The 17,836-nt window shown below is 31.8% G+C and overlaps 4 protein-coding genes across 4 annotated transcripts in view; 2 read left to right on the forward strand and 2 right to left on the reverse strand.

The window, feature by feature from the left end:
• Window positions 1-228: 228 nt before the first annotated feature.
• LOC123660086 (congested-like trachea protein) lies at window positions 229-1,525 on the forward strand. The gene has a single exon (XM_045595195.1). The coding sequence runs from the start codon at window positions 355-357 to the stop codon at window positions 1,249-1,251; it is 897 nt and encodes a 298-aa protein (XP_045451151.1). The 5' UTR covers window positions 229-354; the 3' UTR covers window positions 1,252-1,525.
• Window positions 1,526-1,836: 311 nt separating this feature from the next.
• Window positions 1,837-2,906, reverse strand: LOC123660336 (G patch domain and ankyrin repeat-containing protein 1 homolog). Its single transcript, XM_045595436.1, has one exon. The coding sequence runs from the start codon at window positions 2,785-2,787 to the stop codon at window positions 1,852-1,854; it is 936 nt and encodes a 311-aa protein (XP_045451392.1). The 5' UTR covers window positions 2,788-2,906; the 3' UTR covers window positions 1,837-1,851.
• A 2,907-nt stretch (window positions 2,907-5,813) lies between these two features.
• Window positions 5,814-7,298, reverse strand: LOC123660341. Its single transcript, XM_045595441.1, has 2 exons — window positions 6,992-7,298; window positions 5,814-6,925 (listed from the first exon to the last, which is right to left on the reverse strand). The coding sequence occupies exons 1-2, from the start codon at window positions 7,274-7,276 to the stop codon at window positions 6,440-6,442; spliced, it is 771 nt and encodes a 256-aa protein (XP_045451397.1). The 5' UTR covers window positions 7,277-7,298; the 3' UTR covers window positions 5,814-6,439.
• Window positions 7,299-7,593: 295 nt separating this feature from the next.
• LOC123660338 (NPC intracellular cholesterol transporter 1) overlaps window positions 7,594-17,836 on the forward strand; it is a 91,982-nt gene continuing 81,739 nt past the window's right edge. Inside the window, exon 1 of the mRNA XM_045595437.1 lies at window positions 7,594-7,855. Within this exon, the coding sequence (XP_045451393.1) occupies window positions 7,772-7,855 (84 nt within the window). The 5' untranslated portion in view covers window positions 7,594-7,771. The remainder of the gene's footprint in view (window positions 7,856-17,836) is intronic.

Consider the following 17,836-nt stretch of genomic DNA (forward strand, 5'->3'; position numbering starts at 1 on the left):
GATAACGATATAACATTAATGCGATATAATAATGTGTAAATATACTGCTGAATTATCAATAGTCAGACTTTTAAAATTAACTATGGATATTGGATAATTTACATCGCTAAAGTGTATCTCTCTTCGTGTACAATTATGTTTCTGTCTAGTTTTCCTTTGAGGATAAAATTAACTTAACTTGTGCATTTGACAAAAAATAAAATTAAATTGCGTGAATATGGTTGGTTGATTGACTTGATTACATAGTTGGACTTTGACATTTTATTTTAAATTACAAACTCGACACCTGTACAAGTGAAGTTAAGTTACACCTAGTGGAATATACTTTCTCTTTCGTAATACTGTAAAATAAAAATGTCAGAAAAAAGTAGCCCTATCAAATATTTCCTCAGTGGAGGTTTCGGCGGGGTATGTACTGTTTTAGCGGGACATCCTATGGACACAATTAAAGTGAGATTACAAACTATGCCCCTGCCGAAACCAGGAGAAACAGCCTTGTACGGTGGAACGTGGGATTGTTTTAGAAAAACAGTACAAAAAGAAGGTTTTCGAGGTCTCTACAAAGGTATGTCAGCTCCGTTAACGGGAGTTGCGCCTATATTCGCTATCAGTTTCTTTGGATTTGGACTCGGTAAAAAGTTGATTAAGTCTGACGAAGATCAGGTTCTCACTAAACCGGAATTGTTTGCCGCCGGTGCTTTTTCTGGCATATTTACTACATCCATAATGGCACCCGGCGAACGTATTAAGTGTCTATTACAAATTCAGCAGGGAGGAGGCGCACCTCAAAAGTATAGCGGCATGCTTGACTGCGCCAGACAGTTATACGCGGAAGGTGGTATGAGAAGTATTTACAAGGGCAGTGTTGCTACTATCTGTAGAGATGTACCAGCCAGTGGTATGTACTTTATGACATATGAATGGGTAAAAGAAGTACTTGTACCAGAAGATGCCAGTGCCAAAATGAAAATGATGGCAACAATAGTTGCCGGAGGTTGTGCGGGTATAGCTAACTGGCTGGTAGGCATGCCTGCTGATGTCTTAAAGAGTAGACTGCAGACTGCTCCTGAAGGAACATACCCTAATGGTATGAGGGATGTTTTCAAACAACTAATGGCGAGAGAGGGCCCCACAGCTCTTTACAAAGGTGTGACCCCGGTGATGATCAGAGCTTTCCCGGCTAATGCTGCATGCTTTGTTGGTTTTGAATTGGCTGTTAAGTTCCTTGACTGGGTAGCACCTAATTTGTGATGATGACAATATTTAAGTTGATCAATATGAATGTATCAAATTGTATTATAATAGTATAGCAATAAGGATGTTATTGTGTGAGGCTTTTTTTTACTAAGCCTAAAAATTTTGAAAAACTGTTATGTGATTGTAATTACAATTAAGTGTAATTCTGTTTTATATAAAACTTTGTTGATTGTGAATAGTTAATTACCAATTACTCTGTACTTTCGACTTGATTATGTTTGAACTTTCTATTCATTAAATATATTGCATAATATTTTTATACTCTACACTTTATGACTTTTAATTTACTTATTCCTCCTAGACAAAAGAGTTTATATATTTTTATAAGACACGTGAAAGGTTGTTACACTTTTCTTAAAATATAATATATTTGTTTTTTATTAATACTTATATTTTCCTGTTTTGAAAGAAGTATTTCATGTAAACTCATAGACAAACTATGATATTTGATAGACAAGTCATTCTTTAGATAATTATAAGCAATTACTATTTTATAAAGTGTAGAACAACTGAAAACCTTGTAAAAAATTAAATGTTTCAAAAAGGTTACGGTGTTATTATATATAAATAAAACAAATATTATAATTATCACTTTTAATAAAATTCTCTTCTAAAATTAATTTCCATTTGTCTGTTCCTGTGATATTCTTTATGTATAGACTTCTTGTTGATTTTTATTTCTCTCATTGATTCCGTCTTTGAACTTACACCCTTTTTCTGCTTGTGACCTAGACCTTTCTTATCTGTTTTTTGTACTGCTTTAATGGGATACTTTTTACCTGTGCCGTCTGGTCCTAAACCAGTTTCTTTATCCCATCCCACTTTTAACATAATTTGGTAACCTTTATTAGATTCAGGTATAACATAGTTTGTTGGTATTTTCTTACCCTTACTGGCATTTATATTATGTACAGTGGACGATAAGTGTTCTTGTTTATTTTCAAACACTTTATTGTCACAGATTTCACAGACATACTTTTCTTTTAGCCTTTCATTTTTCAATTGTTTATTATTTTTCACTTTGTCGTGAATATTGATGTGACTTTGTCTTAAAAGGATATCAGCTAATACGAAATTTCTATTCTTGATAACTAAGCTTCGAGCCGAGTTACCAGCTTTATCTCTAACTGTAGTATCAATTCCTCGTTTAAGAAGCTCTTTGACGACTTCGACGGAGTTAGCCTGGCATGCAATCATGAGCAAACTCCACCCATACTCATCGAGTACATTTATCTTACCTGGGCGTATGTCTAAAGCCTGTCGCACTTTATCGACATCATTATTCTGTACACTGTGAAACAGTTGCAGATTAGATATCTCAGTATCATCTATCTTTTTAAGTTTAATCTCTTTACACAAGGATTTTCTGATATCTTTGTTATTCAGTGGCTGAGAGCATGGGATATTACTTATCTCTTCTAGATAAAGTTTTTTTGCAGTTTCTCCGCTTATTACAGTAGTTGAAAATTTGGACGTAGATGATTCACTGGTTGTGGGACGTACAAAATTAGAGTATTCTTTGTGGAACATGTTTCATTTATAACTAATCTATTAATTATGTTATAATTACGAAAAAAGTTAATTACTTTATTTTATAACATACGACAACAACGAAATTGTAAACATTAGTCATCAATTGTCAATGTCAGAATAATATTACACAGATAATGAAACAAGACCTTGGCAGACTATGGCCATTAAGCGTCGCCAACGCCCGCAAAGCCCATTATCGTTCCACCTAAGGCCCGTGGTCGTCGCGAGCGATCGCTCGACGTCATAAATGACGCCACTGCTCGCGACCACATCGCCCACAAAATATGTTGGCTTTCATCAAAACGTGGCGCGAATTTTAAAAAACAACTGTCAATGTCAAATTGTGAATGTTATCTCTCGTTCGATTCTGCAAAAAAGTAATCATTAATTCCCGGGAATCCATGATGAGTTAAGTTTCACTTTAATCCTCGCGAAATATTCACTCATAACCTCCACAGCCCCACAGCTGCATATTTTCACCATGCCGTCATATTGCGAGCACACAGCTGACACCAGACCGCGCCCAAATATGCGTTCCACTTATAAAATTCGGTTGCGGACGCTTAGTAAAACGCGGCTTATAGGTATATACTTTTTAAACAAATTAACAATGTTTTTGCCAACCATAAGTAGAAAGTAATTATGTAGAACATTTTACATATTAGTTGCTTGCCAATTACGCAAAAGGCGATGCTTTGTAACGCAGTGTTCAAGAAAGCAATTTCCATCATCGATTTTGTCGAACATTTTGTACACTGTTTGATAGTGGAAAAAGTCGCACTTGTTATTCAACAGTATTTTACCCAATACTACTAACAAAAACGAAAAGGATTTTCTTGTCCGCCTATGATTTTGTATTATTCATATTTGTATTAAAAAATCCAAAATAAATTATGTGTAGAAACATAAATTACCTATGAATTAATTTGCGTTATTTTATTAGTTTTGATATTATATAATACTAGCTTTTACCCGCGGCTTCGCTCGCATTGATTTTTTTTTGTTAATAAAAAGTATTCTGTTACTTCTAAAACCTCCAAGAATATTTTTACAAAGTTTCATGATGATCGGTTAAGTAGTTTTCGCGTGAAAGCGTAACAAACAAACTTACATTCACATTTATAATTTTAGTAGGTATGTTATATGTTTCGTTACAGTAATTGAATTATTACTTCGATAAACTTTACTGAGAGTAAATAGTATTCTTTTCGGCTACTTAATGGTTAAATTTGATATAATACTTTGGCTGAAATACTTAGTATTCATCTGAATTATTATTCAGTCAGCCAGTCAGCTCAGCCTACTACAGTCCACTGCTGGACATAGGCCTCCCCAAGTTCGCGTCAAACATCCCGGTTTTCCGCAATTCTCATCCAGCCTACACCGGCAATGTTACGTAGATCGTCGGTCCAACGGGCCGGAGGACGTCCCACACTGCGTTTGCCAAGACGCGGTCTGCTCCAACGACCATCGGTCCTGTGACACAGATGGCCAGCCCACTGCCACTTCAAACTGCCACTGCCACTTCTGCTAATTCTGTGGGCTATGTCGGTTACTTTTGTTCTCTCGCGGATAGTCTCATTTCTAATCCTATTTTTGATAGAGACCCCAAGCATAGCCCGTTCCATTGCACGTTGAGAGACTTTAAACTTGTGGACCAGTCCCTTTGTCAGTGTCCACGTCTCGGCTCCGTAGGTTAACACAGGCAGGACGCATTGCTTGAACACTTTTGTCTTCAAGCATTGCGGAATCTTCGAAGTGAAGCCTCGACGAAGCCTGCCAAACACCGCCCAGCCCAATCGAATCCTCCTATCGGCCTCCCTCTCGAAGTTGTTGCGGCCTAGTTGGATAGTATGGCCTAGGTAAATATAATCCTGAACAACTTCGAGAAGGGTACCATCGACCAATACTGGTCTCGGTATAACTTGGTTGTTAAACATAACTTTCGTCTTATCCAAGTTCATACAGAGACCGACACGTCGGGAGAACTCTTTTAGGCCGGCCAGCATTTGGCCTAACTTATCCAACGTCTCCGCAAAGATGACAATATCGTCGGCGAAACGAAGGTGAGAGATGAATTCACTGTTGACGTTGATGCCTCGTTCCCCCCAATCCAAGGTCTTAAAGACATCTCCATCTTCCAGCGCAGTGGTAAACAGTTTCGTTTCGGCGATATTACATCCACACACATATTCGGTGATTTACCTGTCTTACTCCACGCCGGAGGGAAATAGGTCTTATTCTCTGGTCATTGACATGAACGGTCATCGTCGCCGCGTCGTAAATATATTTGAGTACTTCGATATATCGCCAGTCGACATGACATCTCTACAGAGAGTCCAGGACAGCCCAGGTCTCGACAGAGTCGAAGGTTTTCTCGTAGTCCACCAATGCCATACACAGCGGTTGATTATATTCTTCTGTCTTTTGAATAATCTGACGAACAGTATGGATGTGGTCCACAGTGCTGTAGCCATTGACGAGTCTTCTGGCGAGACGATTCGTAACAACGCTCGAAAACAGCTTATAGACATGGCTCAGAAGTGAGATCGGTCTGTAATTCTTCAACAGAGACTTATCGCCTCTCTTAAAGAACAGCACCACCACACTCCTGGACCACGCCTCCGGCGTGGTATCTCAGTGGATGACGGCGTTAAAGAGTCTTGCCAAGGCTTTTAGGGCAGGTCGTCTGCGGCTTCAAGGAGCTCAGTGGTAACTCAGTCATCCCCCGGGGCCCTTCCGTTTTTAAGCTGCCTCAGCGCTGCACTAATCTCATCCTCTTCGAAGTCCAGGATACACTCTCAATAATGGCGCAACAATGGTGCCCATGGATCTTGGGTGTCCCAAGTCGCAATTATTATTATTAGAATAAAATATTACTTAAAATATTACCTACGTTGAGTTTAGATTAAATATAAAACTGTATAATATTGTGTAAAAATTTGTCTTTAATCTATCATACTCAATGAGTAACAATACTGTACTTGAATACAAATAGAAGTGAAAAAAAAAAAGAATAAAACTGCTTTTAATAAAATATATATTTTACAAATTCTAATGCCACACTGTGCTTAAAAATTATGGTAAAATTTATTTGCCATCAAAACCTATGAATTAATAAATTATTTAACATGGGTTGCTTAATCAGAATCAGTCTATTGTGAATACAATTATAAATTGCTCTTATATTTTCTAATAATAATATTAGTATTATTGCTGCCATATCTTTTAATATCTATGACCTACTCTATCAATTATGGGATGTACGTATTATTGTCATTAATGATTATAATGAATAATTATAGTATTGTAATTAAAGATGTAAAACAGGATATTTACTAATATTGACAAGTTATTCTGGTTTTCCATTGTTTAACAAGTAACATAGTCTCAGTAACACTTTTGATAAACACTTTTAATATCCTATTTCATATCTTAATAACAATATTGATGTCTATGAAAATTTAGAAAGTTATAGAAGATAAAAAATTCTAGATCTTATTTTGAGAATTCTTAAATAGTCCGAAATTGTTTTAAATAATTTAAATTTAAATTTACTACTTTTTAAATGATAAATTACTTATACTTCATACTGAGGTCTATAATCAAGATCACAAGCAAATTTTTCTAAATTAACTTAGTAGTTACGTTACTTAGACAATTCTTTAGCTATACTTTTAAGCGCTTCCGTTTGTTCTTTTAGAAGTTTTAATTTTTGCTTTAAATAATCTTTTTTAAAGTTCAAGTAATCTTCCTTCATTTGTATTTTTTTTTGTTCCTGAGCAGTTATCAAATCACAGTTTAAGAAACAATTGTTAGTATGTTTAGAACTTTGCTTAGTCCCTCTTAGCCTTAGTTTTGTAGATTTTATTTCAGTATCATTAAAAACTTTAGTTTCTGGGAGAGATTCAGGTTCACTCATGGATGCCTCAGATAGTTCATCCTTAAAATTGTCATTTTGATTATCACTTAAAGGCACGAATTCTGTTGTATCTTGATATTCTTCAGTTAGAGAAGATACTTTGATACCTAAGGCATCTTGTTCTGCAGCAGACAGCATTATTGTCGATATCGGCAACTCCCCATTGGGTTCTGCTTGCTTTTTCTTTATTTTTGAGCGAATATCATGCCAAGTCTGAAAGAACGAATAATAAATAAGACAAAAGTACATTAATTTGATAAGTTAAATTATTTTTCGCACTTTTCTCCACTGCCTCCAGGTTTTCCTCGCTCCAGGCATGGAATTGCACTCGTTAGCTATATTTTGCCAAAGTTTCTGTGAATCTTTGTAGTTAAAGTCCTGAGTTACTTTACAAGATATCAACTCTGGATGATTTGACATCAGCTCGATCAGTTTCTTTTTCTGGCGAGCCGTGACATAGACACACCTTTGTCTTTTCCGACCTTCCATTATACAGCAATAATTGTTAATGTTTCTAGTTAAGATTATATACTCATTACTTCTAATTTTATTGCAAGTAAACATTCAATCGCTCAAATTGTTTTCTGTAATGATTTTGACATTTAACGCTTAGTACTGCCAGCTGCCGCTAGAATTATATAAAGCTTTTATTAAAACTTTAAATTAAAATTAAAAGGTTATATAATAATAATATAATATTGTAATATTTATTTAATTTTTAAAATTAAAGGTATACATCTTTTTATTTATTAATGATAAAGCTAATATTTCTTTATTGTTTACAGTAGCTTACGTTATAATGTATGTTTAAACGTATGCGTGGATCGAAACTTTCACATGACGTTCGTGACGATAGAAATAATTGCACCGTCTCTGATTCTAGTTTTCTGGTTAATCGAGATCAGTCGATGAATGGAGTATTTATGTTGAAGTACTCTTGTGTTACCACAATTTACAAAAATTTGTGTCGACTCCATTAAACATTAAGTTATTGTGGTGTTATTATTGGTATGACGACGTTGTAGATCTAAATTTATATTTGATTAGTTTTACTTGACAATGGCTGACGTCGGTGGAACGTTTTTGCGAAGATTTTTACCAACCTTCATCGGATGTCTGTTTTTAATACACATAGCGGAATACGTAAGTACTATGATTTCATTTTATGTTTACGCACTAATAAACTTGTCAGTATTAAGACACTTAATATTCGATCATAAACGTGTATAATATTTTTAAATAAGTAAAAGTTTCTTGACTCTCTCTATTTTTATTCGTTTTTGTAAACTTACTTGTTACGTTCACCTTGCAAATTCAATACACAGTAAACCAAGGCGATTGCGCATGATGAGGAAATGAAATCATGACTGGTTTTAAAAACATAAATTTTAAGGTACATTTTTGGATTACACTTTTTATTTATTTATTTATATACATAGCCAACATAGAATACAGTGGTTTTATTATACGTACGGAGCTAAGCGTAGAATATCTTACCCTATACACCACAAAGAGAATGAGTCAATGTCAATAAAAAATGAAATTCTTCATTTTAGAATGTTAATGTATATGATGTATGTAATACAAATTATATTGTACAAGATCACCATTTTCGACATGAACATTTCTTATGAAGGATTTTTTATTGTGTCAAATATATAAATGGTTAATTTACATATCAAGGGTAAATTTTGTTCACAATGTTATTGTTTTTCTTACCATTGTTTTAATTAATCATGCTATGCTGGATGTGTTACCATATATGTAAAAGAAATAATTATACATTAGAATTATTTGTAGGATTAGCAATAAAAAATTGGATTTTTTCAAAATATTACTTTATTTTGTATATTTGCGGTGTAAAGAAAATGAAAAAGTAATATTTTATTTAAATATATTAATGATGGATGAATAATTTATTATAAGTCATATTCAAGTTAATCATATAAATCCACTATATTAGGGGCTTACATTAATCATGGTTCAAAATTGTAGCCTTGGTAATAATATTTATAGTTAATGAACTAACATAGTCATAAATAAACCACTTAATATTCCACTTATCACCATTTTGATAGCAATGTTAAATGCATAAGCGTCATCACTAGAATGTTGATTTTATTTTAATACTAGCAACCCGGTCCCGCTTCGCATGAGTGCAATGCTGATACTAAATATAAAATATATAATTGTAATGTAAGCGCAAAAAAATGTTTTTATGTTCGACATCACATTAGAAACCTCTAAAATTATCAGTGTTCCTGTACTAAATTATGCATGTATTATACATATAAACCTTCATCTGGAATCACTCTTTTTACTAAAGAAAACTGCATCAAAATCTGTTGCGTAGTTTTCAAGACCTAAGCATACAGACGGCGAGAAGTGACTTTGTTTTATATTATGTAATGATATTTAATAATAATTGTTGATTTCAAACTACTATCTAGTGTATTGTTAAAATGTTATTAAAATGACTTTTTATTATTCTTTTTTATTCTTTATTGTACGGCACATTACAAACAGAATTTAAAGATTATATGTAAGTAGTATTTTGTTAGATTGTTTCTAAAACAATAGAACTAGTGCTGATTACTATCAGCATGATAAGTATCTGAACTTCTCCAAGTGCCCCAAGCTTTGTTGTGTGTACTTACTATTCCATCTTATTCTATTGAATTTGATTTGTACACTTGGAATTAATCTGAAGATTCCTTCAAGATTATATTGATAAAACTATAACAGTGGGAAGTCCAGTTGGATAATTTTTAACTTGATACTTATTTGACATTTGCCCTTAAATACTAAACGTGACCCGCAGTTTTACCCACGTTAATTTAAGAAAAAAAGATGTACTAAAATATTATATAGCCTATAGCCTTCCTCGATAAATGGACCATCTAACACTGAAAGAATTTTTCAAATCGTACCGTTAGTTCCTGAGATTAGCAAGTTCAAGCAAATAAACAAACTCTTCAGCTTTATAATATTAGTATAGATAAGCTTAACTGTAGTATTTAAATGTTGTCAATAATTTCAATAATTTTCTTAATTACTATTGATGGAAAATATTAGGTGAGGTAACAAAAATGGTGGTCCATTTTTATAAAATGATAAAAATTTCAATTGCAAATAAATGAAATCAGGATCGGAAGATGTGTACTAAAAAAAAACAAAATTAAATACTAGTGGTAAACAATATTGATTTATTGCTTTGAAAAATACATAAACAACATACAATGATGTAATCATGTATTTCCTGTCACTAAAAGTAATAATACAATAAGTCCGGCAGGATAAATATAATAACAAAAAGAATAATGTCAATATGTTTCAGAAATTAAATGTATGTTAGTCTGTGTTTTATGTATGCCTTCCTAATTTTTATATGATTCATGTTAGCAACAAAGAAAAAAAGGAATTATGTGCCTATGTTAAGCAATTCAATAAAATTTAATTAGGACTGCAATTTACGTCCACTCTTAAAACCAACTAATTATGATATTATACACTTAAATGTTTTAAATAAAATATTTTGATTTTTAAATAATCACTAAATATGTTCAATAACTTAATGCCTTAAGAATGTATGCAAGGTCAAATCTGCATTACATTTATATTTTTTGAGCTTAATTATCATGTGAAAGTGTCGGTGCCGAATCATTGTTGATTGCATTTTATAAATTTTAATTTAAAAAAAAAATTGTGTTTCGAATGACAATTTACAATTTTCAATAAAATTAAAAAGTGGATGTGCTAAGTTAAACAGCAGACTAGTAATAAAACAACAAAACTTAATCTGGGATATCTGAACAAAGTTAGAAACAATGGTTTTTTTTTTCATAAAAATTGAAAATTTATAAAGTATTTGAAAATTGTTTTTTTTTTGGTTATTTATGAAGAAAAACTTCTTTACGCACGCTTGACTTGGGAAGTAAGCTGGTGAATGCGTGACGAGAGCGTTACGAAAAGTGTGATCGGGCGATTCGAACGGAGCAAAGAGGTGCGAGCACACATTTTCTTTTTCTCTTTCTTTTATAGGCAGCTATGTTCCCTATATCTAAGACATAGTGCAGACTCGTTGTGCAGAAGTTTTACTTCAGTCGTATCCTCTAACGGATATTCATTTTTGACTATAACACATTACCATTTTATCATTTTAATTTCATTTTCTCAATTTCCGGCACAAATAACATAGAATTAAATGAGGCTTCAATCTTTAAATATTTCTTTCAAATCATCGGCTGTGTCTTCTTTTTTAATTGATGTTGTGATCAACTCTATCATATATTTCAATTTTATCTTATTTATATTTACATACATCCTTAATCAAATGTCTTATATTTATTAATCAATTGTCTTTACAATTTAAATTTTAATTAAAAGCAATAAATTCAGACTAATACAATTGTTTTGCATTTTTTGCATGTATTTACAAGAAATATATTCTTGGTTATTATTGAGTACATTCCTATAGAGTATATTCTTGTTAGAGCCTTCATAAGGTTGCCTGAAAGATATATAACCTCCTGTGCACTTCTTATTTTTATTGTAAATCTATTTTGTTGTACAATAAAAAGTATGTATATAAATAAAACAATCGTTAACGTTTTGCAAAGGATGAATTATTAAAGTGGGATACCATTTAAGTATCAATGTAAAGCTGATGTCAATAAGGATGGTCACAATTGATGAGTTTTAATTGATGTAATGTACCAATCGCTCTTCAATTGTATTGATAATACATATGTATAGGGGCACTTTTTATTAATGTGTTGTGTATAAGTTGTGTGGAATATTCGATAAATGCATTCCCTTTGACAACATTGCAATTGCAAACTTTCTACATATGTGTGTATTTAATTTGTTGTTTTATTGAAAATAATTTAGACTGTATCTACCTAATAACAATTAAATTTATTTTGGGTATTTTAAAGTCCATGATAAGAAACATCGGATTTTAATAATTCCTTTATATTTATAATAAACCTTTTTTTAATCCTGATATATATTTCCCTAAATTTAATAATAAATTTAATTTTCCCTTTTTGTATAAGTTGTCAATGGATATTTCTTTAATTTTTTTTTATCCGATCTACAAAATGTTAACCAAACTCTAAAATCAGACAACAAGACATTTTTTATTATTATTAGTACATAATAAGACACAATAATGTATATGTTGTGCGTAACTTATAAATGTACAAATTATATTCATTCAAATCAAATTACTGTTGATGTAGCCAAGTTGAACTTTTTGATATTATGCAAAATAAAACAAACGCATGTTTACACTTTACTCATTTTCTGTTACTAATATTAACGTGGAATAGTATTATGCTGACAGATGATGTTATATTGCGTTAATATTGCGTGAGATAGTGTTGATGCTAAAATTTTATTTTTAATCTATAAATAATTAAATTTTTTTCACTACTACACTTTACTAATGATTTAAAACAAGGTTCTTGCATGTCAAAAGTGTTTTTTTTTTGTTAAACGATTTTGAACGTGATTTTAGTTGACTTGATAATTGGTTGAGTTTGTGTCAACTGTGTCAACGGTAATGGTGTATACTAGTTTTGAAATCGTATTTCAAAGTAAAAGCGCTTCGCTCTTTCTAACTGATGCTCGTTCCACTGCACAAAGGCACACGTGGAGAAAACAATACGCGTATACATAGAAATAACACCTTGATAACTCGCATGACAATAGTCGCAACCCCGTTTTCAAAGAAAACGGGAGCATTTGCAGGCAGCTCATTACTGTGGATTTATGCTTACAATAAAATTATTATGATAGAATAGTTTTTATTCTTAAATTAAACCTGGTCTGTAAAATAAATAAATATTTTTCTGCAACTTTACTGTTATCACTGAACGGATAAATAAAATAAATTCTTTTAGAACATTTAGAATGTGTGTCTCGAAAATTTTATAGAAACTTTTTTTATTTGTTTGTACGACATACTTTTATAGAGACCGTTGCGCTTGGTTATATTATTTATTTTACTTCAGGAAACTCCATAAGAAAATCTAAATCTGTTATTTAATAATTATTTATCCGGTTCAGCTGGACATTGTTTATCGATTAGAAAGAAAGAAAGAGGAAACATTTATTTAGGTAAAATTTTTACAAAGAGAAAGCAACAGAACTATTAGGAATTTGCATTTATAACACTTTTCCCCAAAAAGGCCTGGAATCAGATGGTTCTGCATCTGATTGAATACGGCGCTTATCTTCCGTGAAGCTATTCTATTAAACTTTAGACTGTGACGGCGCTTACAGAATGTATTAACAATTTAACGTATATATCTCGACGTATATGTGAAATATCGATAGAAATACGTTAAAAGAATAGCTTTGAATAGCACAGTGTAATAAAATAAATAAGGACAGTATCGTTATAAATATTCAATATCTCACTCCAACACCTAAGAGATATTCCATTGTTTTAGAAGATATTCCTTAATATTTTTCCTGAATAAGAACTTAGACTTGATTATGTCCCGAAACGGTGGAGGCAAGTCATTCCAACACTTGTTGCCGCAATTTTAAAACTACCGTTGAATTCTGCTCCGAAATGTCGCGGCATTTTGAGGGTCCATGCATGATTTGATCGAATCTCATCAGTCCTTGGCCACTCCAATTTTTCAAAACTTTAATACGCCAAAAAGCAGTGTAGCCAGATGAAGTTCTCTCCAGGATTTTATATTGATTAAATTACTTGAGTTAATGTATGAATTAACGGGCGATCTAGGTGGAATATGAAAGCAAAAACGAGCGCTGGCATTTTGGATACGCTGGAAGTTGTCGCTGGCTGATGGTTGTCGGAGGCTGTCGGTTTTCCAGTATAGTTTATGAAAATTTATATGGGTAGAGTATATACTCTTATATAGTTCGGTACAGGTGTTTATTATAAATTCGTCTGTCACGACGCCGACAACGCAATGCAGAATTTTCAATTCATGTTTAGCAACGTTTACTACTAAATATATTATTTAGGTACCGATTTAAGTTAAATTGAACGCATTTGGTTTTATTTATTATGTGTTATTTATTTTTAATAAAATAAAGTGTGCAGAAAAGTGGATTATCCAATATAATCCACTATTCTGCACACTTAAAACATGGCCTAAACATTTGTAAGAATTTAAAAACGGTTCAAAACTTAAATAAATCTACACTTAATTATGTAATTAAACGCTTCTTTATCATAAAGATAATCTTGTGCAACGCAATATGGCTTGTCTATAATTCGTATATTTTTTTTTTTGTAGTTTAAATTTAAATTTACAAAAAGGTTTTTTTTTTTAAGTTTAGCAGCATATGTACATTTTTTACGGTTTGTAAACTTCGTAATTGTACGTTAACGTTCTTACGTGCTAAGTAGATATTAATTTCAATACGTACTACGTCTCTCAAGGTCTGTAACTGATACATCATCACGGCCAGGTATTATTATTGCAATACTCTCCATGTCTAGAAGTGTCGTATTTATAAGTATCATCCGGTTTAATTGCCTGACTATTAGGGTCTGTTTCACCATTTTATCTGCAAAGCCATCTAACGTATAACGGTATCCAAGATAAACATTTGTGATACGCTTTTCTTTTATGCCTAAATAATTTTATCTATCAGATTAATGTTTGACATTTGTAAATCAAAAGATTGTAGTTTATTAATTGAAATTAAACCTGCCCCTAGGACATGTTTTATCTCCTCCTGATAAAACCTATCGGATACAATTATATTTGAGAGGTTAAATTTTAGTAGCTAACTCAGAAATCAAACTTAAAAACTTAGAAATCTATTACAAACGCTGACAAGAAGCGGTAGTAATAGATTTCTGATATAAATAATATAAAATGAATCCCTTAAAAATGGACGGAAGAAGCCCAACATTGAACCATTGCATGTTCTATCGATCAATCAATTATAATACGTATGGTTTTTATGTTATTAGTACCTGATTTTTTTTTTAAACCAGCTGTCAGATAAGTTTATTAATTCTTTTTTTCTGTTTCAAGTCGTTAATATTAGAATTTTAAAGTCCAATTTTTATGTTTTGTGTTATATAATTATGGCGTAAAGATAGTAGTTTAATAAAACGGTTAATATTAATTAATATTAATAATATTTAACCAACCGTTAACATTTAAATTAGGTTATATTTCTTGCTTTTCATGTAATCTTATTGTAGTCTTATAGGCAATATAGTATTTTTTTGTGCTTGTTCTTTGTGTATATTAAATTCCATTTCCTATATTTTAAAAGTAAAAAGAAAGCCTGAATCATTTTACTTACGAACGGTTCTATCAAATGAAACAATTTTATGTATTTATTAGGAAGCCAACATACACTAATAATATTTTGTTTTTTAGCCTTACAAAACCAGTATATTTTATACTGTATTTTATAAAGTATATAAAAAGTACAGGCCAAATCAACGTGCAAGTATTATATTTATATGTATGGTTTGGTATTTGCACTTAACGTCACAGATTTAAGCGTAACTTGGTCACGGAATTCCCATTCAATCTAAAATAATGCGGGGAAATCCGTAATAGTAAATTTTATGCGTTCAGCAAATGTATTATTTTCTAATATCGTATATGTAACGAAATAATATAACTAATATTTATAACCTACTATGACTATATGTAAACGAGGAAACATTCGAATTTTTGCTTGTTTGTTATGGATAAACCCCATAACTTCTACACTAATTCTAAAAAACGAGTTTGCTTTAGACCACTCGACTGAAGTAAAACTTACGAAACGTAACTCTCTTCCTATCTTCACTAACTTATATCTCCCTGTCAACTTCTGTTCGCCTCGCCCGATCACATTTTTTATAACGCTTACGTTTAACGTTCCGCATTCACCGGCTTACTCCTCAAGTCAAGTAAAGAAGTTCAACTTCAAAAACTCTTTCACCAGTAGAATGCACGACATCACTGTGATTGTAGGCTATATTTTAATGAAAGGAAACGGAACAGTCAAAATCGTTTAGTACACGCGGGCGAAGCTGCGCCGGAAAGCTAGTGTTTAAATAAACGTATGGCCAGATATAGAATAAATTTACAATACTTATTCTAAAATTTGAATCCCTTACCCTAGTGCTTTGTTTCTGTTGTTCAAATTATAATTTTCGTTTTCATATGAAAATGAGGAATAAGCTCAGTTGTGAATGTCATTTTTTTTAATATCATATATAATATTTAATCTTTTCTTATTTAAGAATACAAAATGTATTTTTCTTTTGTTTGGGAATCCTTTGTTTTAACTTTATTTTATTTTTTGTTTCCATCGCCGTCAATTGTTTACCTATTATAGGTTTTTTTAAAGATATCTCATGTAGACATTTAGTTTAATGAAATATTCATGTAGTTTTTGTTTCCTATCCTTATTGGATCCAGAGAATTTGTTATGTAATATGCTAGATGTAGCTTGCGACATTACTCGCATGGAAAATTTCAAATAAATAATCCGATATGTTATGTTATCAAAATTCAATTTTACTCGTTTTTGCAACAATTTTAATTAATGTTCCACCCATATTAAATATAGCATAAATTTATGTAACTTTATTACCTATAGCTTTTAGCCTTTCACGATAAAAAGGCTTTCCAACGCTAAAAGAATTCCTCAATTCGAACCAGAGTGGTTCTTGCAACCAGAACGAAACAGAGTGATTAGCGCTTTCTAATATATGTGATAATAGGTATATAGTGTAGAACTGTTTATTCGACATACAAAGTCAAATTGTTGACAACTGAGCCATCATGGATAACAACAGTATTCGAGTGTTTGTTTATACTGTATTATCAATGAATCGATGATTTTCCCGTCAGTAACAGACGTATTCTACTTAAAGATAACTCTTTGTTCTCTTTGACGTCGAACGCTTGTCCGCCGATATTGTTGTGTCGGCAAATATAATAATGAATTGAATGTCAACGTTCTCGTGAGTTCAATAAACATTTGGAAGGTCTATATTTAATCGACGAATCGATTCAAAGTTTAATGACAACGACTATTTAAAATTAATTGTCCTTAAAAATTCCAAAAATTAGATGCTTTTCTCATGTGTGGAATTTTAAGGCCAAATAATAAACACTCTCAAGAAGTCTTGTCCTCCTGTGGTGTGTAAGGTAACCATAGCTCTTGGAAAGGGTCGGTGGTTTGATTGGTAACGCGCTTACCTTATGACACTCGTTGTTGTAGGCATTCTTGTATATTGTCACTGACTTGTCACTGCTTGTGATAAAAAAAATTATGGTGGTAATTGTGATTTGCTTTTCATTGTTTATGTGAGGTGATTTGAACGTTTCTGTATATGTTGTATGTTATCGAACACTAGATAGGTACATGATTTTCATGCAACGGGTCCGTATTTTTATGATTAAATTTATTATATTAATGTTTACATGTAGTCATGATTATACTTTTTAATCTCTAATTATTTAGAAAAAACATAATTAGTTCAAAAAGTTTATTATTCAACTCTGCTTTAGCCTCTTGACTAATATCGGCATAAAAAAATATAATCATTATCGGGTTATTTAAAATAAAATAAGTATGTCGTGTTTTAATACTTGTTTACTTCGTTTTGTATATCAAATTATATTATTAATTTCTTGGAAAAAAATAAGTCACAATCTCAAGTGCTGCCTGTGTAACCACTCGGATTTGAAATAACACTTGTTTAAATAAAATATATAAAATAAATTAAAATAAAGATTTTGTTTAAATAATTTGTTAATAACTAAAACTTTGTATTCTTTAAATATCGTTCAAGAGGTTTACAGTTTTAGGTGTGTTTATATTTTATCGTACGTTTTTGATGTTTTATGGGGCTTTCAACCGCAAAGAGATTTTGTAATCAGATTTTTCGTTTGATGAGTTTCTAAAACAGCGCGAATAAACCGTTCCGTTTATTATATCAATGTAGATAAAAAATGTAGATTTTTTTTAGTTTTGTTGGGCTAATACGCGAACATATCTTCTTTGGCGAAATCTCTAACATAAACACGTTTAGATTTCTGCGAAATGTTAAAATGTTATTCTTTACAACTATATATTAGAAATGAACAAATTTAGTGGAACTGCGCTGTATGT

Source organism: Melitaea cinxia, chromosome 15 (genome assembly GCF_905220565.1).
Source record: "Melitaea cinxia chromosome 15, ilMelCinx1.1, whole genome shotgun sequence".
NCBI classification, from domain to species: domain Eukaryota; kingdom Metazoa; phylum Arthropoda; class Insecta; order Lepidoptera; family Nymphalidae; genus Melitaea; species Melitaea cinxia.

What these genes read in the sequence shown, in the direction of transcription:
- LOC123660086 (XM_045595195.1), top strand. Translation starts at nt 355, where the DNA reads ATGTCAGAAAAAAGTAGCCCTATCAAATATTTCCTCAGTGGAGGTTTC.
- LOC123660336 (XM_045595436.1), bottom strand. Translation starts at nt 2,787, where the DNA reads ATGTTCCACAAAGAATACTCTAATTTTGTACGTCCCACAACCAGTGAA.
- LOC123660341 (XM_045595441.1), bottom strand. Translation starts at nt 7,276, where the DNA reads ATGTTTACTTGCAATAAAATTAGAAGTAATGAGTATATAATCTTAACT. An exon ending in CCTGGAGGCAGTGGAGAAAA is followed by an intron (nt 6,926 to 6,991) that starts GTGCGAAAAATA and finishes TCGTTCTTTCAG; the next exon opens with ACTTGGCATGATATTCGCTC.